We start from the raw sequence: 26,737 nt of genomic DNA, 5'->3' as shown, positions 1-26,737 counted from the left end.
CTTTTGTTCTTGGAATTATGAGGGTTCCCACCAAACTGTTGGGGGTGGTCGGTCTGTCTCTCGACTATCCAGGTGGTGTCACTCACTTCTCCAGTTTGGATCTGTCACTAGACTGACTGTTAAGTGTGTGTCTTCCTCCCCACTGCTGTACTGAGTTCACATTCCTCCATGGGGAGTGTCTTCTTCAGATCGGGTGATTGGTGCCCTGTCCACAGAATCCCCCCCATGTCTTCTCCCTGTCTGAGCGTCTACTTTGCCTTGAGCGTCCTCCTCCAACTAAGTGTTCCTTGTGTGATGGCCTGGTCTCTGTGTCCATCTCCTCATCTGTCCCTGTGGACTAACTGTCCAGTGTCCTCAAACTGAGGGCCAAGATCGCCCCAAATACCAAAGGGTAAAGAAAACTAGAGTGGGGATTGTCAATCTCTCTCTCCTAGGTCCAGAATGTAAGCTTTGAGGTGTTCCAGCCTTGGGCTACACGGTTAACGTTCTCCTCCCGTCTGTTTTCTCACAGGCCCAGGCACCGGCCCCCACCCCCCGAGCAAGCCTGAGGACAGAGGCCCCTTCCCTTGGAGTCCGGCGGGGGAGGCCCCCCAGCAACCACCGCCACCACCTAGTTCTCTTCTTCCCTGCCCCCCCCCCTCCGGGGGGCCGGGGCTATGGCGCAGTGAGCCTTCGGGCAGGAGCCCGAGGGCGCTGGAGGACGCCCGGGGGAGGCCGCCCCCATCCTGGCCCCATGCACCTTCGACTGTGAAGCCTTAGGGCGGGGCGGGGAGGGGCGGGGCTGGGCCGCCGGGGCCTAGGCAGGGGGCGCGGCCCAGAGCCAGAGCCTCCATGGTGAGCCGTGCGCCCGGGGCGCTGGCCCTGGTGCTGGCGCTCAGGCGAAGGCTGCTGAGGGGAGGCCCCCGCGTGGGGCCTCCCGGAGCGCTGGCGCTGGCCTTGGTGCTGACGCTTGCCCTGGCCCAGGGCGCAGCGGGCCTGGAGTTTGGTGGCGGCCCTGGCCAGTGGGCGCGCTACGGGCGCTGGGCGGGCGCGGCGAGCAGCGGCGAGCTCAGCTTCAGCCTGCGCACCAACGCCACGCGCGCCCTGCTGCTTTACCTGGACGACGGCGGCAACTGCGACTTCCTGGAGCTGCTGCTGGTGGACGGGCGCCTGCGGCTGCGCTTCGCCCTGTCGTGCGCCGAGCCCGCCACGCTGCACCTGGACACGCCAGTGGCCGACGACCGGTGGCACATGGTGCTGCTGACCCGCGACGCGCGGCGCACCGCTCTGGCCGTGGACGGCGAAGCTCGCGCCGCCGAGGTGCGCTCCAAGCGGCGCCACATGGAGGTGGCCAGCGACCTGTTCGTGGGCGGCATCCCGCCCGACGTGCGACTGTCTGCGCTCACGCTCAGCACCGTCAAGTACGAGCCGCCCTTCCGCGGGCTCCTGGCTAACCTGAAACTGGGAGAGCGGCCGCCCGCCCTGCTGAGCAGCCAGGGCCTCCGCGGGGGAGCCGCCGACCCACTCTGCGCGGCCCGCAACCCGTGCGCCAACGGCGGTCTGTGCACCGTGCTCGCCCCGGGCGAGGTGGGCTGCGACTGCAGCCACACGGGCTTCGGCGGCAGGTTCTGCAGCGAAGGTGAGGCGGGGCGACCCGAGACCTGGGCAGGAGCGGGGGGCACATCTCCTCCCTGCTTTGCTTTGCCCTTTCCTTATCTCATACTCTCTAGGCCCCAGTCTCAGGCCCCTTGTCCCTTAAGCCTCCCCGCTTATCACTTCCTCCACCCTCTTCCCGGCCTCAGCCATTCCCTATCTATAAGGAATAGGTTTTAGGGTACCCTCTCTACAGAACCCCAGAGCCAGTCTTGCCCTGATCATGATCTATCCTTTGTGCTACTACCAGGAACACCCCTCCCTTCCCAAATCCCCTCTTCCCTCACTCCTGGAATCAGGCCCCAGGCCCCTTCTCTTCCTCTGCCTTCCACCCTGACAGAAGCTTATCACATCTTTAAGTGGATGGGTGCTGGTAGTACCCCTTTCCTGTTTCTCACTCTTCCCTCTTTTCTCTTCTCTTCCCCCCATTGCCACCTGAACCTCATGCCATTTCTCCAACCCCTGCTCCACTGCTCCCCGCCTCTAAAGGGAAAGGAAGAAGGTTGGCATTAGTAGTATGTTCTCTTCTGATGCCCAGGGCTCAGGCCACCCACTTTCCCACCTCATTTCCTTCCAGACCTTTCAGGCTTCCTCATTGCATCCAAGCCCCAATCCAGGAGCTTACTACTTGGGATCTGTGGGTCCCAGAAGTGACCCTTTTGCTCTTGCCCTCCATTGGCCAAGATCACACCCTCCCCAATGTTCCTTCTTTCAGAACCCTCAACCTCTTGTGACCTTCCTATCCTCCCAGCCCTGGCCCAGCCCTTCGCTGGATCTTTGTGTGAGGAATGGTATACTGGCCCCTTTCTTTTTGTCTCCTGCTTGTCCAAGTCACATACTTCTGCTTCCATTTGCTCCTGCTTCTCCTTCTCCCCCAGGCCCTCACTGAGCTCTGGGGGGTTGGGTGGGGATCTCCCTGGCTAATGCCCCTTACAAAGTACCTTTCAGGGATGATGATTGAAAAAGGTATTCTTGTAGTGGGAGATATGTGCAAGTAAGTGTGTGCATATATGTGTGAAACCTGTAACTGAGTGTGAGGATGGTTACAAAGGAGAAATTATGAGTCAGGCAAGACCATTCCTCAATTTGAGCCTCAGTTTCCTCAGTTTCCTGAGCTGATTGGTGTATGGGAGTGCAGAATGGGTGAATATGTGCAAGTCAGTCTATGCAATTGAGGCTGTGTTGGTGATTGTCCTAAGCCTGACCCTGTGGGATGGACAATGTTGGAGAGGGTGTGGGAGTGTCTTGGGGATGGCAGGGAGCATTATAGTTTTGAGGAGGATGAGTCCCTTTTTCCAGAGCTGGTGGATTTTTGGGGGAGGGGGATAAGTGGGAAGTCTGGCCAAGGAGTGAATGTAGAGGCTTCAGATTGTATGTTAGTTAGAGGACCAAGGTGTTGTTGCCTGGTGGGTAGATGGATTCCTGGAGTGAGGGTGAGGGTGAGGGCAACAAAGGCAGCTTGGTTTAGTCTCTTCTGCAAAGTGTACTTTTTAGGGAGGGGGCATTTTGGGGGTGGAGAGAGTGGTTTGAACTCAGCTAGGCTCTGCTCATGGGGTACTGCCAAAGGTAGATTGGGGGGGAGACCATGACTCCCCATTTCAGTGTATCCTCTACAGGAGTGGGGCCAGGGAAGTAACCCTCCCCCACCTGTTTAGGGAGGGCCCTTAGTCAGCTTCCTTTGTTCTCAGTGGCAGCTGTTATATGGCAGGTGTGAGGGGAGAGATGTGTGTGTGTGTGTGTGTGTGTGTGTGTGTGTGTGTGTGTGTGTGTGTGCCCTTCTGGGCATGCCCATCTGAATGGAACCCACTCATGCCCCTGGTGGAACCCACAGTGCATGCATGTATGTGACTGGGTAAGTGCCCTAGGAGGGTTCTTTTCTTGGGGAGGGTCCTCTGGCTTCGCTGCTTGTTTCCATAGATGTATAAGTGTGCACCTGCGTTGTTGAAGAGAGATGCGTGTGTGGAGCTGGGCCACCTCAGTAGCTATATGCAGACAGAGGGCCGTGGGCGGTGGTGTATGTCTGCAAACACAGCCCTGGGTCTGTGTTGTGTGTGGAAGCTAAGGGCTCTGGCTGCTTGTGTGTAGCTGTGTGTAGTTGTGGAGGTGGGGGGGTGTCTGACGAGCTGGCAGAGCTGCTGTGTGTGGATTCTGTTGTGATGTAGGGGATACAAGGGCTGTGTATATTAAGTTAATCTGACACCTTCACACCTTTCCTCCCAGGAGTTCAGGTGTTCTGTAAGCTGTGAAATTGTGTGTGTGTGTGTGTGTGTGTGTGTGTGTGTGTGTGTGTGTGTGCGTGCGCGGTTGTATTGATTGAAGAGGTGTATATTTATGTGTAGAAAACCCAAGCAGATTAGAATGGGGAGAATTACACAAGTGTGTGTGTGTGTGTGTGTGTGTGTGTGTGTGTGTGTGTGTATACACCCCTGTGATCCTGTTGATGCATATTGGTGGGTGTAATCAGTCTGTAAGAACATCTAGGAGCTACAAATGCTATCTCTTCCAAGTAGCTTAGCCTGCTTCCCAGTTGCTCAAATCTGTCCTCAACTCCAGTGCCTGGTCAATCCTGAACTCTGCCGTCCATTTACTGAGTGAGGAATCTGAGCTCCATCTGAGTGGCTCACCAAGCCATGGATACCCCATGGAACCAGATGCCTTTGGGAGGTGTGGCCCCAGGGAGCCCTCCACAAAAGCCCCCTCTGGATCACAGAGTTCAGAACTAGAAGGAATATCAGAGGCCTTTAGTCCAACCACCTCCTCTTGCAGATGAGGAAACTATAGCCCAGGGAAGGGAAAGGATCTCTTCTCAAGGTTGCAAACCTGGTAATTATCAGAGCTGAGACTGGAACCCAAACATCCCGATTCCCAGTTCAAGGCTCTACTATCCATCTCTGTCTGCCTGGTGGAGTCTGTGATGGGGAATGGAGACCCCGAGGAGTACAAGACTCACGCATGGTCTTGAATAGAGATCCAGACTGTCTTAGGCTGCTCTCTGTAATGGAGGAGGCCCAAAGGAAGTATTTGCCCCAAATGGGAACTGTCCAGCACAGGCAAAGACTAGTGAGCAGTCCCTCACTAGGGCTCACAGACTCTTGTGGTTTAGAGATGGAACGAACCACAGTGACCAGCTCCTCCAACCCCTTCATTTCGAAGATGAGAAAATTAAGATCCAGAGAGGGGAAAGGGCTTGCTGACGGTCACAGTTGTCAGACTGGGATTCAGACTCTCTCTCTGGGGCTGGTGACTTCCTGTTTGGGATGGAGTGTGTGTGTGTGTGTGTGTGTGTGTGTGTGTATGTGTATGTTCCATAAAAGATTGAGTGATCAGATCCAATGACAATGAAGACCCCATTGGGTTGTTGTGCCTCTGTGTGAGGAAACATTGATGGTTACATCACAGGGTGGTTCTGAAGGTTGTCTTTGCAAAACTTCAAGTGATTACTTTCTGCTCTAATGGTCAGAGGGTCATCTATCTAGAACTGCAATGACCCACAGAGACCATCTAGTCCAGCCCCTCATTATGCAGGTGAGAAAACTGAGTCCATCCTGGGAGACAGGACCCAACCAGTGTCACATGAGTAGTAAGTGGAGCTGGTGAGGTTTGAACCACTTACTTTGGTCTCCAAAGCCAAAGTTCATTCTCCTACAATGCCACATGACAATGGGGACTGAAGCTCAAGGGAGGAGGGCAGTCATGTGTATGTATCTGTAGTCCTGTGTGGGCCAGTGTGCGGATCTGTTCAGGATCTCTCTGTCTCTGCTTCTGTCTCTGCCTCTGCCTCTTTCTCTGTCTCTTCTGCCTCTTCTCTGTCTCTTTTCTGTCTCTGCTTCTACCTCTTCTCTGTCTCTGCCTCTTTCTCTGTCTCTTTTCTGTCTCTGCCTCTACCTCTTCTCTGTCTCTGCCTCTTTCTCTGTCTCTTCTGCCTCTTCTCTGTCTCTGCCTCTTTCGCTGCCTCTTTCTCTGTCTCTTCTGCCTTTTCTCTGTCTCTGCCTTTTTGTCTGTCTCTGCCTCTTTCTCTGCCTCTTTCTCTGTCTCTTCTGCCTCTTCTCTGTCTCTGCCTCTTTCTCTGTCTCTTTTCTGTCTCTGTCTCCACCTCTTTCTCTGTCTCTGCCTCTTTGCCTCTGTCTCTGCCTCTACCTCTTCTCTGTCTCTTCTGCCTCTTCTCTGTGTCTGCCTCTTTCTCTGCCTCTTTTCTGTCTCTGTCTCTGTCTCTGCCTCTCTGTTTCCATCTGCTCTGCAGCTAAATTTTCTTTTAGGCATTTTCTCCCTCAATTGAAGTGTGAGCTTCCTAAGAGCAGGGAATGTAAGATTTTTTTTTTCTGTTTATATCTCTGTCACTTAGCACAATGTTTGGCACATAGTAAGCACTTAATAAGTGCTTTTAAAAACTCATTCATTCATTCATTCATCCATACACTCATTCATTCCCAGGCTTTGTCCCTGTTTCTCCCATTTCTCCCTCTCTGTCTCTGTGTCTGTTTCTGTGTCTGTCTCTCTTGTCTATGTTTCTTTCTCTGTCTCTGTCCCTCTATTTCTGTCTCTCTTCCTCCCTCCTCAAGGGAACAATAGAAGCTTGTGATAATGAGGGCAGAGTGGGTCCTGTGTGTGTGTGGTTGGCATGGTCACAGTGGGGGTGACGTCCTTCAGTTAAATTCAAGGAAGGTCTACATCCTTCTCATAGCAGGAATTTCATTTGTCCAAAGGGCAGGTCTGACTGTGCTTCTCTTTTGCTCAAGAACCTTCACTAGCCCTCTTTGGCCTCCAGGAGAAAATATAAGCACCTCTAGTGTTTAAAGACCTTGGAAGTCTGGCTGCAGCCTGCCTTTCCAGACTGAGCTCACGTCACTCCCGCTTAGGCATTCTGTGTTCCAGACGAGCTGGCTTCCTTGCTGTTCTCACCCACAGCACTCCATCTCTGGCCTCACTGCTTATGCACAGGCTGTCTGTCCTCTGTACCTGGAAGACTCTCCTTCTGCTCCTCTACCTTGTGGAATCCCTAACTCCCAACTCAACACCACTTCCTCCATGAGCCCTTTCCTGACCCTCTTCGCCTCCCCAGTTACTGGTGATTCTCTTCGCAGTCATTTGTCCTAATTTTGTATGTAATTTGTACTGGCTTACTAGTGCCCATATTGTGTCTCTCTAAGTAGAACGTGAGCTCTTTGAAGACAGGGACTGTTTTGTCTTTTTGGCTCCTAGCATGGGACCTGGCAGCTAGTGGGCATCTGATTCATGCTTGTGGAACTGAGTTGATTTGAACTGAAAACATCTTCCTTGAAGCTACCATGTGAAATGGCAGACATTTTTATGCCATGTCTAGGGAAAGTATGATTGCCCCCATTTGAGAGATGAGCAAACTGAGGTTCAGGGAAATGCAGTGATTTGCCCTAGGGTGTGACCTTGGGTAGGGTATGTTCTAAGACAGGAAGGGGATTGGCCTGGCTGGAGCATAGGGTTCATGGGCTGGAGTAACGTGAAGCAGGTCAGTCTGAGGCAGGTCATGGAGAGACTTCAGTGCCGGGAGCATGCCACCCGGAAGGGGGAGAAAGGCACAAATGCAGATGAGAGGCTTGGAGGGGAGCAGAACCAAGTGATCAGAGCCAGGCTGGAGGAAGACATTTCTGGCAGCCTGTGCAGGAGGGATGGGGGAGAACAAGGGACTGAGCCAGCCATGCTGACCACAAGCCTTCCCTCATCCCGCTGTTGTGCTTTGGGTCTCTCGTACAAGAGCCCACAAGGGAGATGGAGAAGAAAGGAACTCAGTCCCTTCCCCCAAAGAGCTTATGATAGAGTTGGAGAAGGCACAGGTGCACACAGATTACTCTGATACAGTATAAGGGGAATAATAATAACAGCTTGCAAGTCTGTAGCCCTTCAAGGTTTGCAGAGTACCCATTATTTCAGCTGAGTCTCACAACAGCCATGTGAGGTAGGTACTCTGATTATCTGCATTTTAGAGATGAGGAAACTGAGACTCAGAGACATTGTCACTTTCCCAGGGTCACATAGCTAGTGAATGTCAAAGGCAGGATTCAAATGTAGGTCTTCTTGACTCCAGGTCCAGGGCTCTAACCACTTACCCTGCTGCTTGGGAAATATGATATGAATTGGCGGGTGGGAGTCAAGGAGGGAAGGCTTCCAGTTAATCCTATATTCAGGCTTGTCTGCAGCCAATTTTTCATTCAAAGTTGGGTCACCTCTCTCCCTTCCCCTTTCCTACAGAATATTCTCAAAGCTAAGCCCTACCCATCCTCTCCCTCTATTCCCTAGGCAGTGTGTGGTTAGGGAACTCACTCCTAAGGTCTCAGCTTGTTAGAGTTCTTAGTCCAAGTCCTTAATTGTACAGATGGGAAACTGATGCCCACAGAAGGGAAGGCTCTCTCCTTATTCATTCATCCTGTAAATAAGTACTGAGCTCTGATTTGTCCATCCCTGTGCTATGCTCTGTGGGGAAGGCAGGAGTATGATAAAACTCTATTTATCTGGAATCCTTGCAGAGTGAGCTGTTCCACATAGGTGAAATTTCCCAACCATTGAGAGCTCATTCTATTAAGCACTGATAGTCAGTCAACAAGCATTTATTAAGCACCTACTATGGGCCAGGCACTGGGCTAAGCTCTGGGGATACAAAGAAAGGCAAAAGACAGTTCCTGCCCTCAAGTAACTCTAGTCTAATGGAAGAGACAACCAGCAAACAGTTATGTATATATAAGGCACATACAGGATAAATAGAAGGCAGTCTTAGAGGGATAGCCCTGGCAGCTAAGAGGACCTAGCACCATTTAAAAATTGTTAAGCATTTGGGAAGGAAATCTTTCTGAACATCTTGCATGATTCTCTGCCTTTAAAAGTGTACACTGAACTAATTATAATTCACCTTCTCCTTGAGAAGGTGGTTTAGAGTAATTTCTCACTCCACCTGCCAATGAATGCCCTAGGCTGTCACAGTGATGCCCTTAGGGACTAACGCTAAGAGGGAAGCATTGGTCTGTCCTGACACTGAAAGGTCCCACATTGCTGGGAGTTCTTGTGTCTCCTTTTCATACTTTTCCTGTCTCCTCCTGCATTGTCTGACTCTGAGTCCCAACTTCTGTCTTTTAGGAAATCAGGCAAGTATGGGAGGGGGTTAGAATTGTGTATAAATGATGGGTCCGTAGACTGTGAGTGAGCAAGGGCCCAGAGGCTGTCCTGAGGGTGAGAACAGCTGAGGCTTGTTGTATCTGAGCCTGGTGACGTCTAGTTGAGCCTCTCTTTGCTTCCTTCTTGGTTCTTGGCTGAGTTCAGGAGAGGTGAGTTGTAACACGATTCCAGTCTCTGAGAAGTTTATAAGCTAGTTGGGAAGATGACATATGCAGACAAAGCAGGTAAGTAACAGTATGTGGCAGCCTGTGATTAAATGCCCAAATGAGGGGTGCAGACAGTTAGCCCAATGGACTGCAGAGAACAGAGCAGTCACGTCTAGCCGTATGGCTGGTGGAGACATCGTGGAGGAAGTGGGGGTGGAGCTGGGCCTTGAAGGATGAGTAAGCCTGGATAGGGAGGGAAAGGCATGTCAAACTAGGGGAAGTGTCTTGGGGAAAGATGTGGAGGTGGGAATGGTAATTGGGTTTTTTGGGGATAGCAAGGAAGCTGGCTTGGCTGGAGTAAAGGGTTCCTTTAATGGAGCATTGGGAAGAAAGTGGAATAGAATCAGGTCCGGAAGAGCCTTGAATATCAAGGGGGGGCCATCCAGGAGGGGGGTCGGCGTACAAGCATGACTGACATTGATGCATGTATGCCACAAGAGCCCCAACCCAAGGGCTCAGCCCTGAGCTTTAGGAAGATGTTTCTGGCAGCCTCTATGGGAGGGGCCAGAGATGAGATGCAGGAAGACTGGCCAGCATCAGAGCAGGAGAAAGGACAGGGCACCAGCCTGAGAGTTCAAAGCCCTGGGTTTGTGTCCCAGCTCATTTCCCATCTCAGGGCCTCAGTTTTCCTGTCTGTAAAATGAGGCTTTTGGACAAGATGATCTCTAAGGCCCTTCCAGGTCCAACGTTCTGGGGTAATTGGAGGATAATTTATTCAGTTCTGGATAAGGCAGTGAGGGTGTGGATTAGGGCAGTGGACATGGGATTAAACAGGAAGCAGCGATGGCAATAGAAAGGAGGCAGTGTATGTAAAGGAATTTTAAAGCAAGACTCAGTAGAATTTTGGGACTACCCACATGTGGGCCTGGCAGGAGAGATGGTGAGCTCTAGAGGAACACCTTCATATTGTCCCCCATGCTCTCTGCCAGCACTCTGCATACAGTGGGTGTTTAATAAGTACTGGCTACTCTGTTTACTTAGGGGAGGGGAGGAGAGATTGGAACCAGGAAGAATTGTGAGAAGGAGTAGTTAGAGAACCCCAGGAAGGGAAAGGCGGGGAGATTGGTGTGCTTAGAGCCAGGGGCATGAAACATGGAGGCAATGGCTTTGCCGCTTACCAGCTTTGGGATGATAGGCTGAGACTCACTTTCCTCATCTGTAAAAGGAGATTAGATTAGATAATCTCTAGACATTATGGTCTAGTGCTGGCATTCTTAATCTAGGGTCCATGAGCTTGGACAGGAAATAGATGTTGATCACTGTATTTCAGTAGAGCCGCTCTCCCTTGTATTCCAGTGTATTTTATGTTATGCATTTAAAGACATGATTCTGGGAAGAATCACCAGACTGACTGCCAAAGGAGTGCAGATCACCAGAAAGACCAGGGGTCTAGAGTGCTGGATTTGGGGATTAGGAAGACTTGAGTTCAAATCTCACTCTTCCCTCTGCAAAGTCACTTACCCTCACCAGATTTCAGTTTCCTCATCTGCAAATTGGGGATAATGATATCACTGCAATATCCTGCCCAGGGTTGTGGGAAGGTTCACATGACAAAACGTCTTTAAAGCATTTGGCAAATTCTAATGCATGACCTGAATGGGAGTCAGTCATTATTATTCTCTCTGAAGTCTCCCTAGCTCCCAGGCTTCTGAACCTATTTCCCTATGAATGTAGGCGCCTGTGACTGGAAGCAGAGACTGGCCAAGTTTGACCGATATGTTTTGGAATGACTTAGTGTTTGGGATTCTCAGGGTCCCCTCTGCCCCTTGGGCAGCACAGCTGTAGAAAAGCTCACCACCTCCCTGGGGCTCACTTCAGGCAGACCTGATGGGGGAAAGCCCAGTTCCCTCCCAGAGAGGCCTCCCTCGACGGCGGAGTCTCTGGAGGGTTTCCAGGCGGGGGCTGGTTTCCCTGACTCCATTTTTGAAAAATGTAACTTATGCAACAGCTTTTTCAGGACATGACTGTGGTGGGAGGCTGGGGTCCCACCATGCATATGTTAGGGCCTGTGTATCACTGTGTGCACTATAGGCAACGAAGAAAGTGTAGAGAAGCAGGTGTGTCTGGCCAGGGATGGAGGTGTCTGCAGGCAAGGCTGGGAGAGAGAGGAGTGTGTGCTTGTAGCATGGAACAGAGGGAACTGTGTCGGTAAGTGTCTGTCTCATGGGGGTGGATACGATGGTGATGACGTGTTCCAGTGTCTTTGGGCCTCATTTGCTGATTCTTGGGGGGAACAGACAGAGCAGGAAAAGGGGTGTGTGTGTGTGTGTGTGTGTGTGTGTGTGTGATCAGAGTTGGGCTTATGGACTCCTTCTCCTCCCCTGACCCCTCCCTGGCATTCTCAAAGTTCTCTGGGTGACCCTGGCATAGTGACAGAGCCAGAAGCTCAGGGATGGGGGTGCAGGAGCAGGCCCTTTGGATCCCAGAGAACTCTAACACTTCTCCCGAGGTCCCCTAGGGGCACATACCAGAGGCCTAGTTTGACAGGTGTGGTGCTTAGCCTCCCCTAGCTTGGAGAGAGTCTCCGCCATTCTCCCCTCCATCCATGCTCAGAAACTCCTCTCTGACTCCTTCTTGCCTATATGTTCCATGCCCAATAAGTTCCCAGGTCTTATCCCTTCTGTTTCATAATATCTCTCACCTTCAGTGTCATGCTGATAAATGTTTAACAATCAACCCTCTGGGAAAAAAATACCCAAGGCCTACTTTTAAGCTTAATCTGTATTATTAATATTTTCACCATCACTTTCTTAAGCCTGGAAATCAACAGTACAATAATAGGCCCCGATTTGTAATATTTGCTGATTCCTGAGGTATAAATGCTCACTCTGAGAATTTAACAGTTGGCTCTCTCAAGCCAGTAGGAGTTGGCTCCAGCCCACCCCTAAGTCACCTCCATCTCTTCCTTTCCGTATCCATGGCCACTGCTCCGACCTTTATTGCCTCTTGCCTGGACCATTGTGATGGCCTCTTACCTGGTCTTTTATCCCCAACTCTCTTCATTGTCTGCCCACCCTACTGCTAGAATAATCTCTGTTGCTATCACCTCCCTGCCCAAAGACCATCAGTGACTCCCTATTGTTACTGAATAAATTCAGCATGGCATGGTGGAATTATCACTAACCCTGGAGTCAAGGGGACTTGGGGTTTGAGGCTGAGCCGTGATACATACTGGTTGTGTAACCTTGAGCAGGAATCCCTTTGTACCTCTGCACCTCAGTTTCTTCATTTGTAAAATGGGGGTAACAATTAATGTACCTACCACATGCAGTTGTTATGAGGGAGGAAGTTTGTAAATCTTAAAGCATTTTTAGCTCATTAAGTTGTTCTGGGTACCAGGCCCTTTGCAGGAGGATGTGAGCTCCTTGAGGGCAGGGACAGTTCCAGTTTTGTCTTTGTATCCATAGTACCATAGTACATAGGTCCCATTGTATCTGCCTAGCACATAGCTGACACCTGATAAAAGCTTGTTGACTGATCGATTTTGGGGGAAGTCAAATAGAAAATGATACCTTTCTGCCCTCAAGAAACTTATGTTCTTCTTTGAGTGATGATGCTGATGGAAATGCAATCCTAGATTTCTTGGCACTGGAAGAGACCTTAAAGACCATTTAAGTCAGTTCCCTGGCCAGGGCAGGAGTCCCTTCTATAGTGACCCTTCATGATGGCTGCACAGCCTCAGCTAATTACCTCTAGTGATAGGGTACTTCTGATATAACAAGGAGCAGGTGCTATTATTCCATAGCTCTTACGATTTTTTTCTAACATTGAGAATAAATTTGAACCCCTGGCATTCAAAGCTTTCTCCTGTAGTCTAATGCCAACATGCTTTTCAGCCTGATCTTGCATAGTTCTCGGCATATACTAGATATTACAACCAAATTGGATTGTCCGCTTCCCCCCTCAGGGAGCTCCACTGCCTCTGAGCATTTGCTCCCATGATGCTCTCCACGTGGAATTCCTTCTCCTCATTTTTACCTGGTGAAAAGCCCCTCACCTTCTCTAGGGCTTATGAGTAGTTCAGGCCTCAGTTCTTGTTTCTGGAAGAAGGAGATATATGGCACAGGAGAGAAGGGGGGGAGAGAGAGAGAGAGGAAAGGAGAGGAGAGGAGAGGAGAGAAAGAAAAGGAAGAGAGAGATGGGAGAGAAAGTGAAGAGATGGTAGAGAGAGAGAAAAGAGAGAGAAAGAGAAAGAGAAAGAGAAAGAGAGGAGAGAGAGAAAGGTAAGAGAGAGATGGGGAGAGAGAGAAAGGAAGGGGAGAAAGAAAGAGAGAGAGATGGGGGAGAGAGAAGAAAAGTGAGAGAGAAAGAGAGAAAGGGGGAGAGAGATATGGGGGAAAGAGAGAAAGAGAGAGAAAAGGAAGAGAGACATGGAGAGGAGAAAGAGAGGATAGAGAGAAGGAGGAAGGGGAGAGAAGGAGAGAGAGACAGAGACAGAGGGGGAGAGAGAGAGAGAGAGAGAGAGAGAGAGAGAGAGAGAGAGAGAGAGAGAGAGGAGAGAGAGAGAGAGAGAGAGAGGGAGAGAGAGAGAGAGAGAGAGAGAGAGAGAGAGAGAGAGAGAGAGAGAGAGAGAGAGAGAGAGAGAGAGAAGAGGAGAGAGAGAAAGGGAGGAGAGATATGGGAGAGACAGTTAGTTGACTGATTTTACAAAAGGGAAGAGGACACCGACTATAAACCAGTGGGTCTGACTTCAGTTCCTGGCAAAATTTTAGAAAGGATCGTCACAAAATGAATAAACAAATGAAGAAAAAAATTGGTTATTGGGTTTACCGCGTGACTTCACTGAGGCCAGGTCAGATCAGCCTTCAGGGGAAAATATTAAGTTCAGTTTTGGACCTGTTGAGTTTGGGTGTTGGCCAGATATCCACTGGCAGCTGGGGATATGGGGCAGGAGCTCAGAAGAGACAAAGGCTGACTCTTGCTTAAACACCTTGAAAACAAAACAATAACAACCCTGAGAGGGTACTTGGCTATACTCACACATAAGCATGAATTCGCTGGCTGTGCTTGTGAAGTCAGTTACTAACTTTGCTCCTTTTCCTTTTAAAAATAAGCTGTTGCTACTCTTTCGTTTGTTTTTGCATCACTTAGTTTTCCCTCTGCGCCCCCTACACCGGAGAGCCATCTCTTATAACAAAGGATTTTTTAAAAAGAGAAAGAAAAAGAAAAAATCAATAAAACTGATGAAAAGTACAAAACCAAGCAAACTGGTATTATTCCCAGCATTCCATGCTGCAGAGGATGGAGGAGGCCACACCTGTTCTTGATAATTTCCCAACTTTCAGTCTTAATTGCTTAATTCCACTGACATTGTAGTGGTCATTATGCATATTGTTTTCTTGGCCCTGGCTGCTTTGCGTCAGATCATGTCAATCTTTTCACACTCCTCTGTATTCATCACGTTGGTCATTTGTTATGGTGCAGCAATATTCCATGACATTCATGGACCAAAACTTGTTTAGCTATCCCCCAATCAATGGACATCTGCTCAGTTTCCAGTTCTTTGCAACCAAAAGAACAGTGTTGCTAGAAATAGTTTATCGCATATGGAATCTTTCTCTTTATCACTGACCTCCTTGGGGTGTATGCCTAGCCTGTGGAATCTCTGAGGCAAAGTGTATGGGCATTTTAGTTACTTTGTTTGCATTCATTCCAAATTGCTTTCCAGAATGATTGTACGAAACCACAGCTCCACCAACACGGCATCAGTGTATCACGAATCCTTCAACATACAATAGATATAGCAACCTGGGTTTTAGCCCAGTGTGTAATAAAGTATCTTATGCTATTCCTGTGGAAATGATGGGGAGATATGAAAGACAATGATACAAGTAGGTGGATTTGGGAACAGTTCAATGGCCGGCCCAAAGAATAGTCGTTAATAGTTGGATGGCAACCTGGACGCAGGTCTCCAGTGTGGTGCCCTAGGGATCTATGTATCTCCCTTGGTTGTTTAGCATTTTCTTCAAAGACTTGATAAACGCATAAGTGGCTTGCTCATCAAACTTGCTGATGATGTCAAGGCTGGAGGGATTGCTAAGGCACAGAGTCAGGACCAAAAAAGATCTTAACAGGCTAGGGCACTGGGCTAGATCTGATAAGATGAAATTCAACGGGGATTAATGTAAAGTTTTACATTGGATTCAAACTTGAATGACTTCACCGGTTAGTGTGAGTGTAGCCCAGGTGCATTCTCACTGTTGTTGTTTCAAAGTGTTTAAGCAAGAGGCCGCCTTTGTCCCTCCTGTTCTATATCCCCAGCTGCCAACTGGATGTTTCAGGTTGGATCTCAACTCGACATGTCCAAAATTGAACTTACTATTTTCCCTGCAAACCCTCTCCTTTCCCAGACTTCCCCATTTCACTTGAGAGAGTTCCTCCTACTCACTACCTAGGGTTCATCCTTGACTCTGCACTCACCCTCAAACACCCCCCCCCATATCCAATCTGGTGTCAAATATTATTGTTTTGGGGCACCTAGGTGATGCTGCAGTGGATAGAGCACTGGCCCTGGAGTCAGGAGGACCCAAGTTCAAATCAGGTCGCAGACACTAGCTATGTGATGCTGGGCAGGTCACTTCATCCTGATTGCCTCAAAACCAAACCCACAAGTATTATTGTTTCTATCTCTTCCACGTCTCTTGTATGTGTCACCTTCTCTGCACTCATGCAGCTACTAACCTATCTGGGCCCTCATCAGCTCTGGCCTCAACTATTTCAATATCCTCCTAATTAGTCTCTGCCTCACATCCCTCCTGACTCTAATCCATCCTTCACTCAGCTGCCAAAGTGATTTTCCTAAAGCACAGTCTGACCATGTCATCTCCTTGATCAATACATTCTAGTGGCTCTCTATTCCTTCCAGGATCAAATATGAATTCCACTGTTTGTCTCTGAAAACTCTTCACAACCTGTCCCCTTTCTACCTTCATGGCAGATTATTACCCTTCATGCTGGTGCTCAAAGTGCCTTTCTTGTCCTTCATATGTGGCTCATCTCCCATCTCCATGCCTCTGCCCTGGCTGTACCTCATGCCTGGGCTGCCTTCCCCATTTGCCTTCATCTCTCAGAATCCTTAGTTTCATTCAGGGTTTAGGTTGTAGACCTCCACGGTAGGTACTTATCATGGACTGAGTGAGCGTCTCCCTTTCCCCCCTATCCACAGTGCCCCAGAACTGTCCTCACTTTCTACACCTTCTCCCCTTTCCACCAAACTCCGGGTTGGCTCCTGGTAGTAACAACCAAGGGTTCAGTGTGTGAGTTGTTTGTAAGCCGGGGCTGGTAAAGTGGAGGAAGTACCTGTTTATGTGAATGCCACAGATGGATGTATCGAGTCCCCCTTTAGTCCCTCTGTATCCTTCCCTAGCTTCCCCCCATCCTGTCCCAGCTCCCAGGGAACCCATTTCTAGCTCTAACCCTTGTCTCTCTCTCTCTCTCTTCTTTCTCTCTTTCTCCCACGAACCTTGTCTTCCTTCAGAGGAGCAGCCCATGGAAGGTGAGTGAGGCCTCAGGACTGCCTAAAACCTCTCCCTCAGGTTCCTGGTGTCTGTGACAGGTTTCAGGGAGGGGGTGGGCCTTGGCCATCCAGCAACATCTTCGTGATCCATCTGGGAAGGAAGCAAATTGGTGAAGGACTGAGGCTGGGGAAGCTGGATGCCTGGGTTCCCCATTCCTGGCGAATGTAGCCCCAACCCTACCCTGTGCTCTCAGGGCCCCTTTTCCTCATGGATGGTGGAAAGGGGAAGAAGGAAAAGGCAGAACTGGGGACCAGTGAATGGACTGGTGGTGTGGTTTGCTGCTTTCTGACCCATCTCTTTTTCTGGTCTGAACCCGAGAGGAGATGGTAGTGGGAGACAGTGGGAGAAGAGGAGATGAGGAGGGGGAACTGGGGAATGGGGAAGGAGAGATGGTGGGCAAGAGGGAGAGGACAGAAAGAATGAGCTGTGCAGGGCTGGAGAGATGAGTCAGGAAGAGCAGCAGGAGCCCCAGCCTTTTTGAGGCCTTGAGTCTCAGGTTTGCAGTAGATGGGAACTCTGGTGGCAAGTGGAGAACTCAGCTTAGGTATTGGGTCAAGGGGCTTTGGGGCTGGGGCAGGGCCTTTGAGGTCAGGGTGGACAGGATAAGAGGCTCAGCACTTGCTTTCCCCAGCTCTCCCCTCCCCCAAGGGAAGCTTTAGCCTCAGGGGCAGGGAAGGGGTTCTGAGGTCCTGGGGGTAGGGTGTGGTCAGGAGGCAGAGGCTTGCCTTTTTTCTGTTGGGGGCATCTCCTCTGTCTGCTTTCTGCTCTTTCTCCCTGTCTGTCTTCTGCTTTCTGTCTCTGATTCTCTTCTTTCTCTTGGGGTAGAATGGAAAGAAAGAGAGCTGGAGAGAAGAGAGTGTAAGAAGCCCCTGGTGGGGGGCATTGCCAAGAATCTTGGGCCAGGGTCTGAGGGAGAGGTTTAGTAATAGCTCCACAGAGGAGGGTGGATGGGGAGAGGTGCTGCCACAGGGAAATACAGGGGGAGCTGAGCCAGTACCTCAGGGGTTGCTGCAGGGGATCGAGACTTTGGGCACCTGGGGGCCCTTCAGAAGCAGGGTTTAGGGAGGGAGCCGGGAGAAGAGGGGCAGAAGAATTGGGATGGACCAGCTGGGGTCTGTCCAAGAGCCCGGTGGTCCTGGTGCACCCAGCTCCCATCCACAGGCACGTGTGGGGGCGCAAGCTAAGTATTTGGGGACTGAGTATGCAGCTTTGCACACTTCTGTGTGTAAGTGTGTATATGGGTGTCTGGTAGTGAGCATGTTTGCATGTGCATGTGTGTATGCCTACACACTTGCATTCATGTACTTAGGCATTTGTGTACAAGCATGAGAGTCTGTGTGCTTGTGAGAAAAGGTGTGTCTGATTGTGTATCTGCAGGTCTGCAGAATTGTGTGTGTGTATGTGTGTGTGTATGTTTGTGCCTGTATGTTTGTGCCTGTGCACATCTCTATCAAATGTCCAAATCTCTGGTGTTTGTGTTCACATGTTTTCAGGGTTGTGTGTGTACATCTTTGTGTGGGTATACTTGTGTGTCTCTGTTAATCTGGGTATATGCCATAGTATGTGTCTGGGGGTGCACATATGGCTGAGTGTGTGGTTGCATTTGTGTGTGTGTGTGTGTGTATGAGAGAGAGAGAGAAAGAGAGAGAGAGAGGACAATTTCTGTGTGCAGAGCTGTGTGAGTGTGTGTGGGCATGCAGCGTGCATATTTGTGTGTGAGTGTCTGGGTGGGTCTGGCTGGACAGCGCCTTCTGAGTCCTGGAGATAAGATTTAGTGTTGGTATGACTTTTACTTGCTCTTGGTGTCATGTCTCCTCCAGAACAAAGGAGAGAAGGAAAGAGGAAGCGGGGGGAGGGAGGGAAGGAAGAAGTGGGGGAGAGACCAGAGAGGAGGAAGAGACCAGGGCTATGGGGGGGGGAGGAGATGAAAGGAGGAGAGAAAGATTTGGAGAGAGGTAGAGGGAAAGTGGGAAGGAAGGCGGAAGGTGAGAGGAGCTGGAAGAAAGAGTTGCTAGGGGACAGTGAAGGATGAAGTGGGGGAGAGACAGACAGAAACAGAGATAAATGGGAGAGAGAGAGACAGAAATAGAGACAGAAAAAGGCAGAGAGAGGCAGAGAAAAAGAAACAAGACAGGGAGAGAGGAGAAGGGAAGGAGAAAGGAAAAGAGGGAGAAACAGACAAAGAGAGAGAGACAGAGAAAGAGAAAGGAAGGATGGGGAGAGGAGAGAGGGAAAGAGAGAGATAGAGAACAGAGCAATAAAAAGGAGAGAAGAAAGATTGAACCAGAGAGCGGAGGAGGGGGAGGGCAGAGGAGGCCGTAGGTTTTCTGAGTCATGGAAGTCCTCACCTGGGAGAAGAGGAAGGGAGGAGACGGGCAGCTCATGTTCTAGGAAGGAAGGGAGAGAGAGAGACAGACAGATAGAAAGAGAAAGACAGATAGAGAGACAGACAGAAACAGAGATAGAGAGACAGAGACTGAGAGAGAGACAGAAAGACAGAGATAGAGACAGAGAGAAAAATAGGGACAGAGAAAGAGACAGAGACAGAGACAGATGCAGAGACAGACAGACAGACACACGCACACACGCACATACACATTGAGAGACCCAGCCCTGGCCAGCTGTTTTTGGTGGGCTGCCTCCATCCAACTGTGTGGGCAGGACGGAGGGTGGCAGGGTATTGGCAGCAGTTCACGTGTGCCAGTGGGTGCATTTCTAGGTGCCTGTGCTTTCCTCCACACGTTGGCCTATGTGCTCTCCTCTTGGCCCCCACGGTCTCTGCATTTATGATGTCTCTCCAGGGTTGCTGCACATATTGTTGTATACCTTTGGGGTGTACCTGTCCCAAGTGTGAGTGTGTGGGTGCGCATACACTTGGCTATGGAAGGAGTTTGTGTCTACACCTGTCTGTGCCTGGTCTGTCTCTCTAGCCCCTCTAGCTGTCTGCCTCACCTCCTGATCCCACTTTCTCTTACCTACACGCAGCAGCCTTCTCAGGGTCCCCAGTGGGTGGGACTGAGGGGAGCAGCCACTCTGTGCTCTAAGCTCCAGGGTTTGAAGAGCTGGGGGGGGCTCCAGCATGAACAGGCCGTATTCAGGATCCCCTCTGCTCCAACTCCTTTCTGCTCCCAGGCCAAGCTCGCTGCTCGGGAACCCCAAGAATTTCATCACACATACCCCCTCCCACCCCGCTCATCCTGGCTGAGGTCTGACCTCTCCGGGGATACAGGCACATTCCCCTCTCTCCCAGCTCCCTCCTCCATCTCCCCTTCTCCACAGAGAGGGTGACAGAGACACAGCCAGGGGCGCCTTATCTGCCTGCTTCAGGCGAGACCCCGAGTAATGCCATCCATCACTGCCAGCTGCCTGGGCGAGCATAGTGAAGGCAGAGAAGATGAGGAGAGGCAGAGCAATGAACTCAAAGAAGGGGAAGGAAAAGGGGATGCCTGGGAATTGTGTGGTGATGTGTGTGTGTGTGTGTGTGTGTGTGATGGGGGAAGGGTAGGAAGGGACTGGGAGCTTCTGGGGAAAGGTGAGAGGGCCTGCAAAGGGAGCAGGTGACCCCACTTCTCGGGAGCAAGCCCAGGATGGCATCTAGAGAAAGAATAGGGGCTGGCCCAAGGCCGGGGGTGGGATTGGGCCAGTTGAAACTGAGAGGCTGGGGGAAGACGGGACTGAGGCCCCCCTTCACCAAGATGGCTGGTGCCGTCATGCCTGAGGGAGCTGAGCAGCCAGTTGCCTTGGCAACGGGAGGAGAGTGCCGCATGCTAATGAGACTGTGGAGACTGTGGAGGAGCTGGGCAGCAACGGGGTCCAGGGAGGGGGAAGGAGTGTTAGCTCTGGCCCAGTCACTTGGGGGCCCACTGTGTGCCACTGCTGGCCGAGGCAATAGGGCAGGGCCTGGGGCTCCTGAGCTAGGAAACTGGGTGCCAGGGTTCTGGGCAGCTGGTTGGGAGGAGCAGCTATCAGGACTTATTACCAGGGAACTGGAGAGGAGAGAGGCCAGCTGGGCCTTGGGGTCAGAGCCAGGGCCAGGGAATGGCATGACAAGCCCCCAGGCAGGACACAGGAGTCGCCTGCTTTGTAGGGCAAACTTCTCCCTTCTCCTTCTTCCCCGTCCACCCTCACCAGACGGGGCCCTGGGGATGTCAGGCTTCTTGGGAACAACGAAAAGTGCCCATGTTCCTGTGACGGGAATACCTTGGAGAGCCAAGCAATGAGACTGGGCCCTGCAGTCCTAGGGCCCGGGAAGGGGAAAGCCAGATCCAGCCCAGAGAGAGGGGAAGGGGGTGGGGTATAAGACGCAGGACCTGCCCAGGGCCTTCCTGCACTAGTCTGCTCACCTCCTGGCCTCTCATTCCCCAACCCTCCAGGAACCCAGGCATCTTGGTCCTTGGCTCCATCTTGGAAACCCTTGGGGCTCTGTAACCTTGACGAGCTCTGTCCTGGCCCTAGCTCCCCCTGGGCTGACGGCTCATTGCCACAGCAACCGGGATGGTTTCCAAGGGCAACATGGCGCTGCTGGCAAAGTCCCCTCCTACATCTCCCGCCCAGACGTCAGGGTGGCTGGGGGTGGGGGTGGGGGTGAATGGGGGGAGGAAGAATGGGTAAGGGGGATGGGGAGCCTGCTCAGGAAAGGTAAGGTGAAATGAGGGGAGAGGCAAGACCTGAGGGTGCTGCCTGCCTTGGGGAGTGCTACTTTCCCAGCTGGCCTTTCTCTCTTTGGGGTCTGTGTGTCCTCGAGTCAGTGGGCTGAGCTGTTCTCCCCCCAGATCTACTGATACCTCACTTTAGAAGGATCCTGGAATGTTCCCTTGCCCATCCCCAGGTCAGAAGTATCCAGTTCCTTTTCTACAGCTAGGAAATAGCTTTTGGGGTCTCCCCAGAGAGGATCTTGGCAGGGGGAAAGAGGCTAGAGTCTGGAATCTGACCAGACTGCACAACCCTCCTCTTCTTGTCCCCACGGTTGGTTGGCCCCAAGCCTCAAGGCCCAAATCCTTACAGAGGAGTTCAGGTCTCCCACCTCCCTAGGCCTGAGGTCTCCCTGTGGCAGATGCCAACCCCTCTAGGTCACCCTGGCCAGCCTCCTCCTCCCTGGTCTTCCTAGAACCCAGGCATCTGGCCCCCTGGCATCTGGGGAGTCTGAGCAGCCACCAGCAGCAGCCCTGTGGGGGTCTCCCGAGGGCTCCACATCCCAGGCCCAGGAGCTTTCCCCGGTCCTCCAGAGGAGCAGGGCCAAGTGAGGGGGGCAGCCCCAGCTGCCAGGTGGCTCTGCGGAGGGGACGGCGCACTCTCTCTCCAGGTGGCTTTTGGTCTCTCTGTGTGTTTTATTTTCTCCTCCATCCGAATCGTTTTTTCTCGTTGACCACTTTTTTTTTCTGTCCGACTCTCGGAAGAAAAAAAAAGAAAAAAAAAGAAAAAGGAAAAAAGCACCTTCCCTGCCAAGCTTCTCCTCCTTTTCCTTTTTTTTTTTTCTCCTCTCGGCAAGAAGAAATAAAGAAACCAAACCCTCCTGTCTCCCCTCACTCCCTGCGATAAGCCCTGGCCCCATTATCCTCTGGTCACTCCTGGCCCCTTCTCAGCCTTCGGCCTCCTCCTCTTTCTGTGTCTGTCTCTCTCTGATTTTCCCCGTTGCCCTGACTTTTGTCTCTTCCATCTCTCCATCTCTGTCTGTCTCTGACTCTCTCTGACCTTTGTCTGTGAATCTCCCTCTCCCTCGGACAGTCTCTGACTCTCTCTCCCTGACTTTGGGTCTCTCTGTCTCGTTGTGAATCCGTCTTTCCTTCTCTGACTCCATCTCTCTCGGTCTCTCTCTGACTTTCTCTGTCTCTGAAGATTCCATCTCCGACTCTCTCTTCTGGATTCTCTGTCTTTCTCTCACTTCCTCTTTCTTGGCTTCGGGCTCTCTCTCTGTGTCTCTCCCCTTCCTTCCCCCCTGCCCTTGGCATCGGGTCCCCCTCCCCGGCTCCCGGGCTGGGGGCCTCTCCCCCCGATGCCTGTCACAAGTTAAAAAGGGTTTTAAATTGTGGCAGCAAAAGCTTACCCCCTTCTCTCTGGCCGATTTTGATGACTCGTGTTTTCTGTTTCTTCTTCTCTTTTTTTTTTCCCTTTTCTTTCTTTTTGTTTTTGTTTTTGTTTTTTTTCTCCTTTTTCTTTCTCTCTCCTTCCCCTTTTCCAAGGTCCGGCTCACCTGACGTTAAACAGTGAAGGTATGAAGTTTTGGTTCGGTTCGGTTTGGATCTGTCCCCCTCCCCCAGTCCCCTGGATTTTGTTTTGCCCTCCCCTTACCCCTCCCTCCCCTCTCCCTCGTCTGTCTGTCAGTCCGTCTGTCCCTTTCTTTGTTTTGGGGGGCTGGGCTGGGGGTGGGGGCTTGTCTCCATCTGTGCTCCTCCTCCCTCCTTGCTGCCCACCCCCCAGCCCTGCCCTCACCTCATCCCACCTTGGTTTCTGACATCAGCAGATGTTCAAACTCCTGCCGCTGTCTCCAATCACCCCTTCCTCAAGTTTTCCTGGTGGCATTTCTTCGTTTCTCCTTTTGGATTTTTTGGTGGTTTCTTCTCCCTGCCACTCCTTACCCTTCCCCCCCATCCTCTATCCTTTGTGATGGTGATTTATTTTCCTCTCCCACCTTTTCTGTTCATTCTTTTGTTTTTCAACCTGACTGAAGAGAGAAAGGCATGTATTGGAGAAGAGGAGGGCTCCCGGGCCCCTGCCCATGGCCTGCCTCCTGCAGGCCCTGGGGGTGGGCCAGGGGGCTGAGTATCCCATCCAGGGGCACTCAGTAGTTGGCCAAGCCCTTCCAGCAAACAAATCCTTTGACCCTCCTCCAGACAACTGGGGGGAGATGGGGCTGGACAAGATGACCCCTAAGGTCCCTGCCAGCTCTTAGCTTTGGACTTCTCCCCAAATGCCATGAGGCAGGGGCAGGAAAGGCCATCCCCATCTGGCCCCACCCCCGCCAGGGGAGTCAAGTGACTTTGCCCCAGGTTCCAGATCTCTGGTGGGTGGTGGAGCTGAGACTCCTACCCAGGACTCATCTATTCCATCACCTAGACGAAGGGACGAGATACGGCCAGTCGGTATTTGTTCTGTTGGGTCACCTGCATTTTGGAGGGCAGAGGAGGAGCAGGGAAAAGGGAATCCAGTGATGCCCCCTGGCCTGCCCATCCTCCTGGCTACTCCCACTGGCCCAGAAAGCCTGGGAACAGAATTCTGGTGTCCACACATCTCTTAGTTGGTCTCCCAGACATTCAGCTAGCTCCCCGGTGTCTGTGCCCCAGAGATGTGGGCTGGGGTCCAATCCCTACTGCCCATGACTCTTCCCCAGTGGGGCTGGGGGGAAAGGATGCAAATGAGCCCTTAGACAACTGTCAGGGATGGCCAGGAAGAGGAAGGGAGGTGAGAAGGGTGAGTGCTGGCTTGATTTGCCCGGCATTGGGCTTAAATCCTGGAAGGGCCCTAGGCCCTGGCAGGTAGACTCAAGGGACATGATGCTTGGATCTGTGGTTACGGGTAGAGGGGGAAAGGGCAAGCCAGCCCTTGTGGGTGGTGGGGGCCAGGCAGAGGATTTCCTGGCTCCTGCCCTCTCTCCCTCTTTCCCCTGTGCCAGGCTCCAGATTCTGGTTGTCAGGCTGCCTTGGTCTCTGAGCCCACACTCTGCTCCTTTGGAATGGGGTCTTAGAAGGCCTGTCCTTACCAGATGGCAAGAGCCTCTCAGGATCCACTAGCCCTGGGCTCAGGCTAGAGCAGGGCCCAGGCAGAGGCCTCTCCTTCATATCAACGATGGGGATGATTTGTTAGCATATGATGGGGAGAGTTCGAGCCCCTGGGGAGATGAGGAGTCCTTTGCGGGGCTGGGCAGGTGAGCAAGTTCCCGGATGTATAGCACAGCATGGCTTCCGGCCCTTAGCTGGGGTCTTTGATTGTGCCATTTGCTAACAATCAGTCAACATTTATGAAGCACCTACTATGTGCCCGGCACTGTGCTAAGCACTGAGAATTCTAAAAGGGGCAAAAGACAGTTGTGCTACAAGGAGCCCATAGTGGAACAGGGGGACAATATTCAAATCAATATGTACAAGAAGGAAATAGTTAAGAGAGGGAAGGTGCTAGAATTAGGAGGGGTGGGGGAAGGCTCCCTTCCCCTCTTTGGGCCCTAGTTTCCTCCTTTGTAAGACAAGGGCTTTGGGCTGGAGGACCTCTGTCCCCCAACTTTCAGTCTATGATATGAAGACCGGCTAGGGAGGCCTCTGGAGCAGTGGGTACTAGGGGAAAGTAGAGGAGAGCCCGGGCCCAACCACATGCATGTGTCTGAGTGCCAGCCACAGTCCAGCTCACACCACAGGAGAGAGCACGTGGGGTTTGTTCTTATCGTCTGCCATCTCTGTGGTGAGGCACGCTACCCCCAGATGTGATGAAAAGAAGGAATTGGGAGCCACCAGGTGAATGTAGTGGGCAGAGGAATGGAGGACAGAGATGGCAGGGATTCTAGCTGGCAGAAGAAAGTCAGGGTAAAGGAACTGGGGGAGCCTTATGGGGCAGAAAGCTACTGAAGGTCGAGGGTGTGGGAGGTGGGTGCACCGAGCCTGCTTCCCACCCAGAGTCTGCCATGGAATTAGTGGCAGTGCCCGGATGGGGCTCCACACAAGGGGGTGCCAGGGACCCAGGGCTTCTCACAGCCCAGCTCCCTCCTTCCCCCAGGCCTAACCCCTTTCCAGCCCTGAGGCAATGTGGGAAGGAGGCATTTGAACCTGCCTGCTCCCAGGCGCTCTATGGGCTGGGCCCTGGAGAGGGCTTCCTGCCCTGGTCCCCAGGAGCCTCCAGTGCCTGACTCCCCATTTTGTTTCTCCAGTAGGGTCCCTACTGTTCTCTGAGGGGGGGGCTGGTCGAGGAGGAGCCAGCGATGTGCACCAGCCAACGAAAGGTCAGTGACTCCTCTATCTGGTCACCAAAAGCGCTCCTTCCCATTGAGGGACTGCTGATCCCCGCTCTTGGAGTGACACACCCCATGCTTCTCTCCTGTCCAAACCCTAAAGGCATGTCCCCTTGTGCTAAAGAATCTGGGAGACTGAAAATGACTCCCACCAACTAAGTGGCAGCATGTATGTATGCACCAGGCACGGGGAGGGAGAGGAATACCCCCTGCCCTGTGCCCTGCCCTTGGCTGGCATCCAGCAGAGGTGGGGAGCTGGGGCTGCCTTATCGAGGACACTTTTGCTCAGGGATAGGTTGGAGATCTGTCCCTTCCAGCTCTGGGATGCCCAGTGCTAAGCACAGGATAAGGGAAGAGATGGGGATGGGAAGATGGCGGCTTTAAGGAAGCCACAGACTCTGTTCTCTTGGAGCTTGGGTTGGAAGTAGGAAAGAAGAGCAGTGTGGCACAGTGGATAGAGCACAAGACTGGGAGTAGAGAAGACCTGAGTTCAAATTCTACCTTAGACATGTCCTGGCTTTGTGACCCTGGGCATCACAGTGAGACCATCTCTCTGCCTCAGTTTACTCATCTGGGAGTTTGCAGGCTCAGCTCTGACCCATGGCCACCAAGTGATCTTGACTGAGTCCCTTCCCAGAGTCCCCTCTGAACCCCAGTCTTCTTAGCTATAAGGGAACCAGGGCACTTAGCACGTGGTCAGCCTGAAAGCTCTTAGTCAATCTTCCCCTTGAGGAATTAGAAGCTCAGAGAGGTTAACCAGTAAGAGCACGGACACACAGCAAGTCAATGACAGAACAGAGTTGGAGCCCAAGCTCAAAGGGTTATAACTTTGAAGGTGGAGGAAGCTTCAGAGTGGAGAGTAGGAGCTCCTTGAGGGCAGGGTGATCTTCTGCCTTTCTTTTCATTCTCAGAACTTAGACCTGGCACATAGTAAGCACTTAAATGCTTATTGACTGGCTTGGGAGTTCTAGGTCCTGGGTTCAAATGCTGCCTCTGATGCTTGCTATCAGTGTGACCTCCTTCTTGACCTCAGTTTCCTCAGCCGTAAAATGAGCAGATCAGACCGTTTGGCCTCTGAAGGCCCTTCCATTCTCCATCTGTGATCCGGTGATCTGTGGGGTCACAGGGTATCTCGCCCTGGTCCAATCAGCACGCACTCAGCATCCACTGTGTTTGAGGTGTTGGGCATACAAAGACAGAATGAAAACTATTCAATCAATCAGTCAATCAACGTCTATTAATTATTTTGCCACAGATAATGAAACCAAGATCCAGAGACATTTAGCAAGCTATCTAAGGCCCTGAAATTG

At 51.7% G+C, this 26,737-nt stretch overlaps 1 protein-coding gene across 1 annotated transcript in view; it reads left to right on the top strand.

Annotated features, from left to right (window-relative positions):
* Positions 1-26,737, top strand: part of NRXN2 (neurexin 2) — a 177,900-nt gene that overhangs the window by 14,856 nt on the left and 136,307 nt on the right. The window contains 4 exon segments of the mRNA XM_020968358.2: positions 512-1,618; positions 16,456-16,473; positions 22,675-22,704; positions 25,347-25,418. Of these exon segments, the coding sequence (XP_020824017.1) occupies positions 832-1,618; positions 16,456-16,473; positions 22,675-22,704; positions 25,347-25,418 (907 nt within the window). The 5' untranslated portion in view covers positions 512-831.

The sequence above is a fragment of the Phascolarctos cinereus genome, unplaced genomic scaffold, assembly GCF_003287225.1.
Source record: "Phascolarctos cinereus isolate Bilbo 61053 unplaced genomic scaffold, phaCin_HiC Scaffold_9;HRSCAF=440, whole genome shotgun sequence".
Classification (NCBI taxonomy): domain Eukaryota; kingdom Metazoa; phylum Chordata; class Mammalia; order Diprotodontia; family Phascolarctidae; genus Phascolarctos; species Phascolarctos cinereus.
This window is presented reverse-complemented; position numbering and strand designations above follow the sequence as displayed.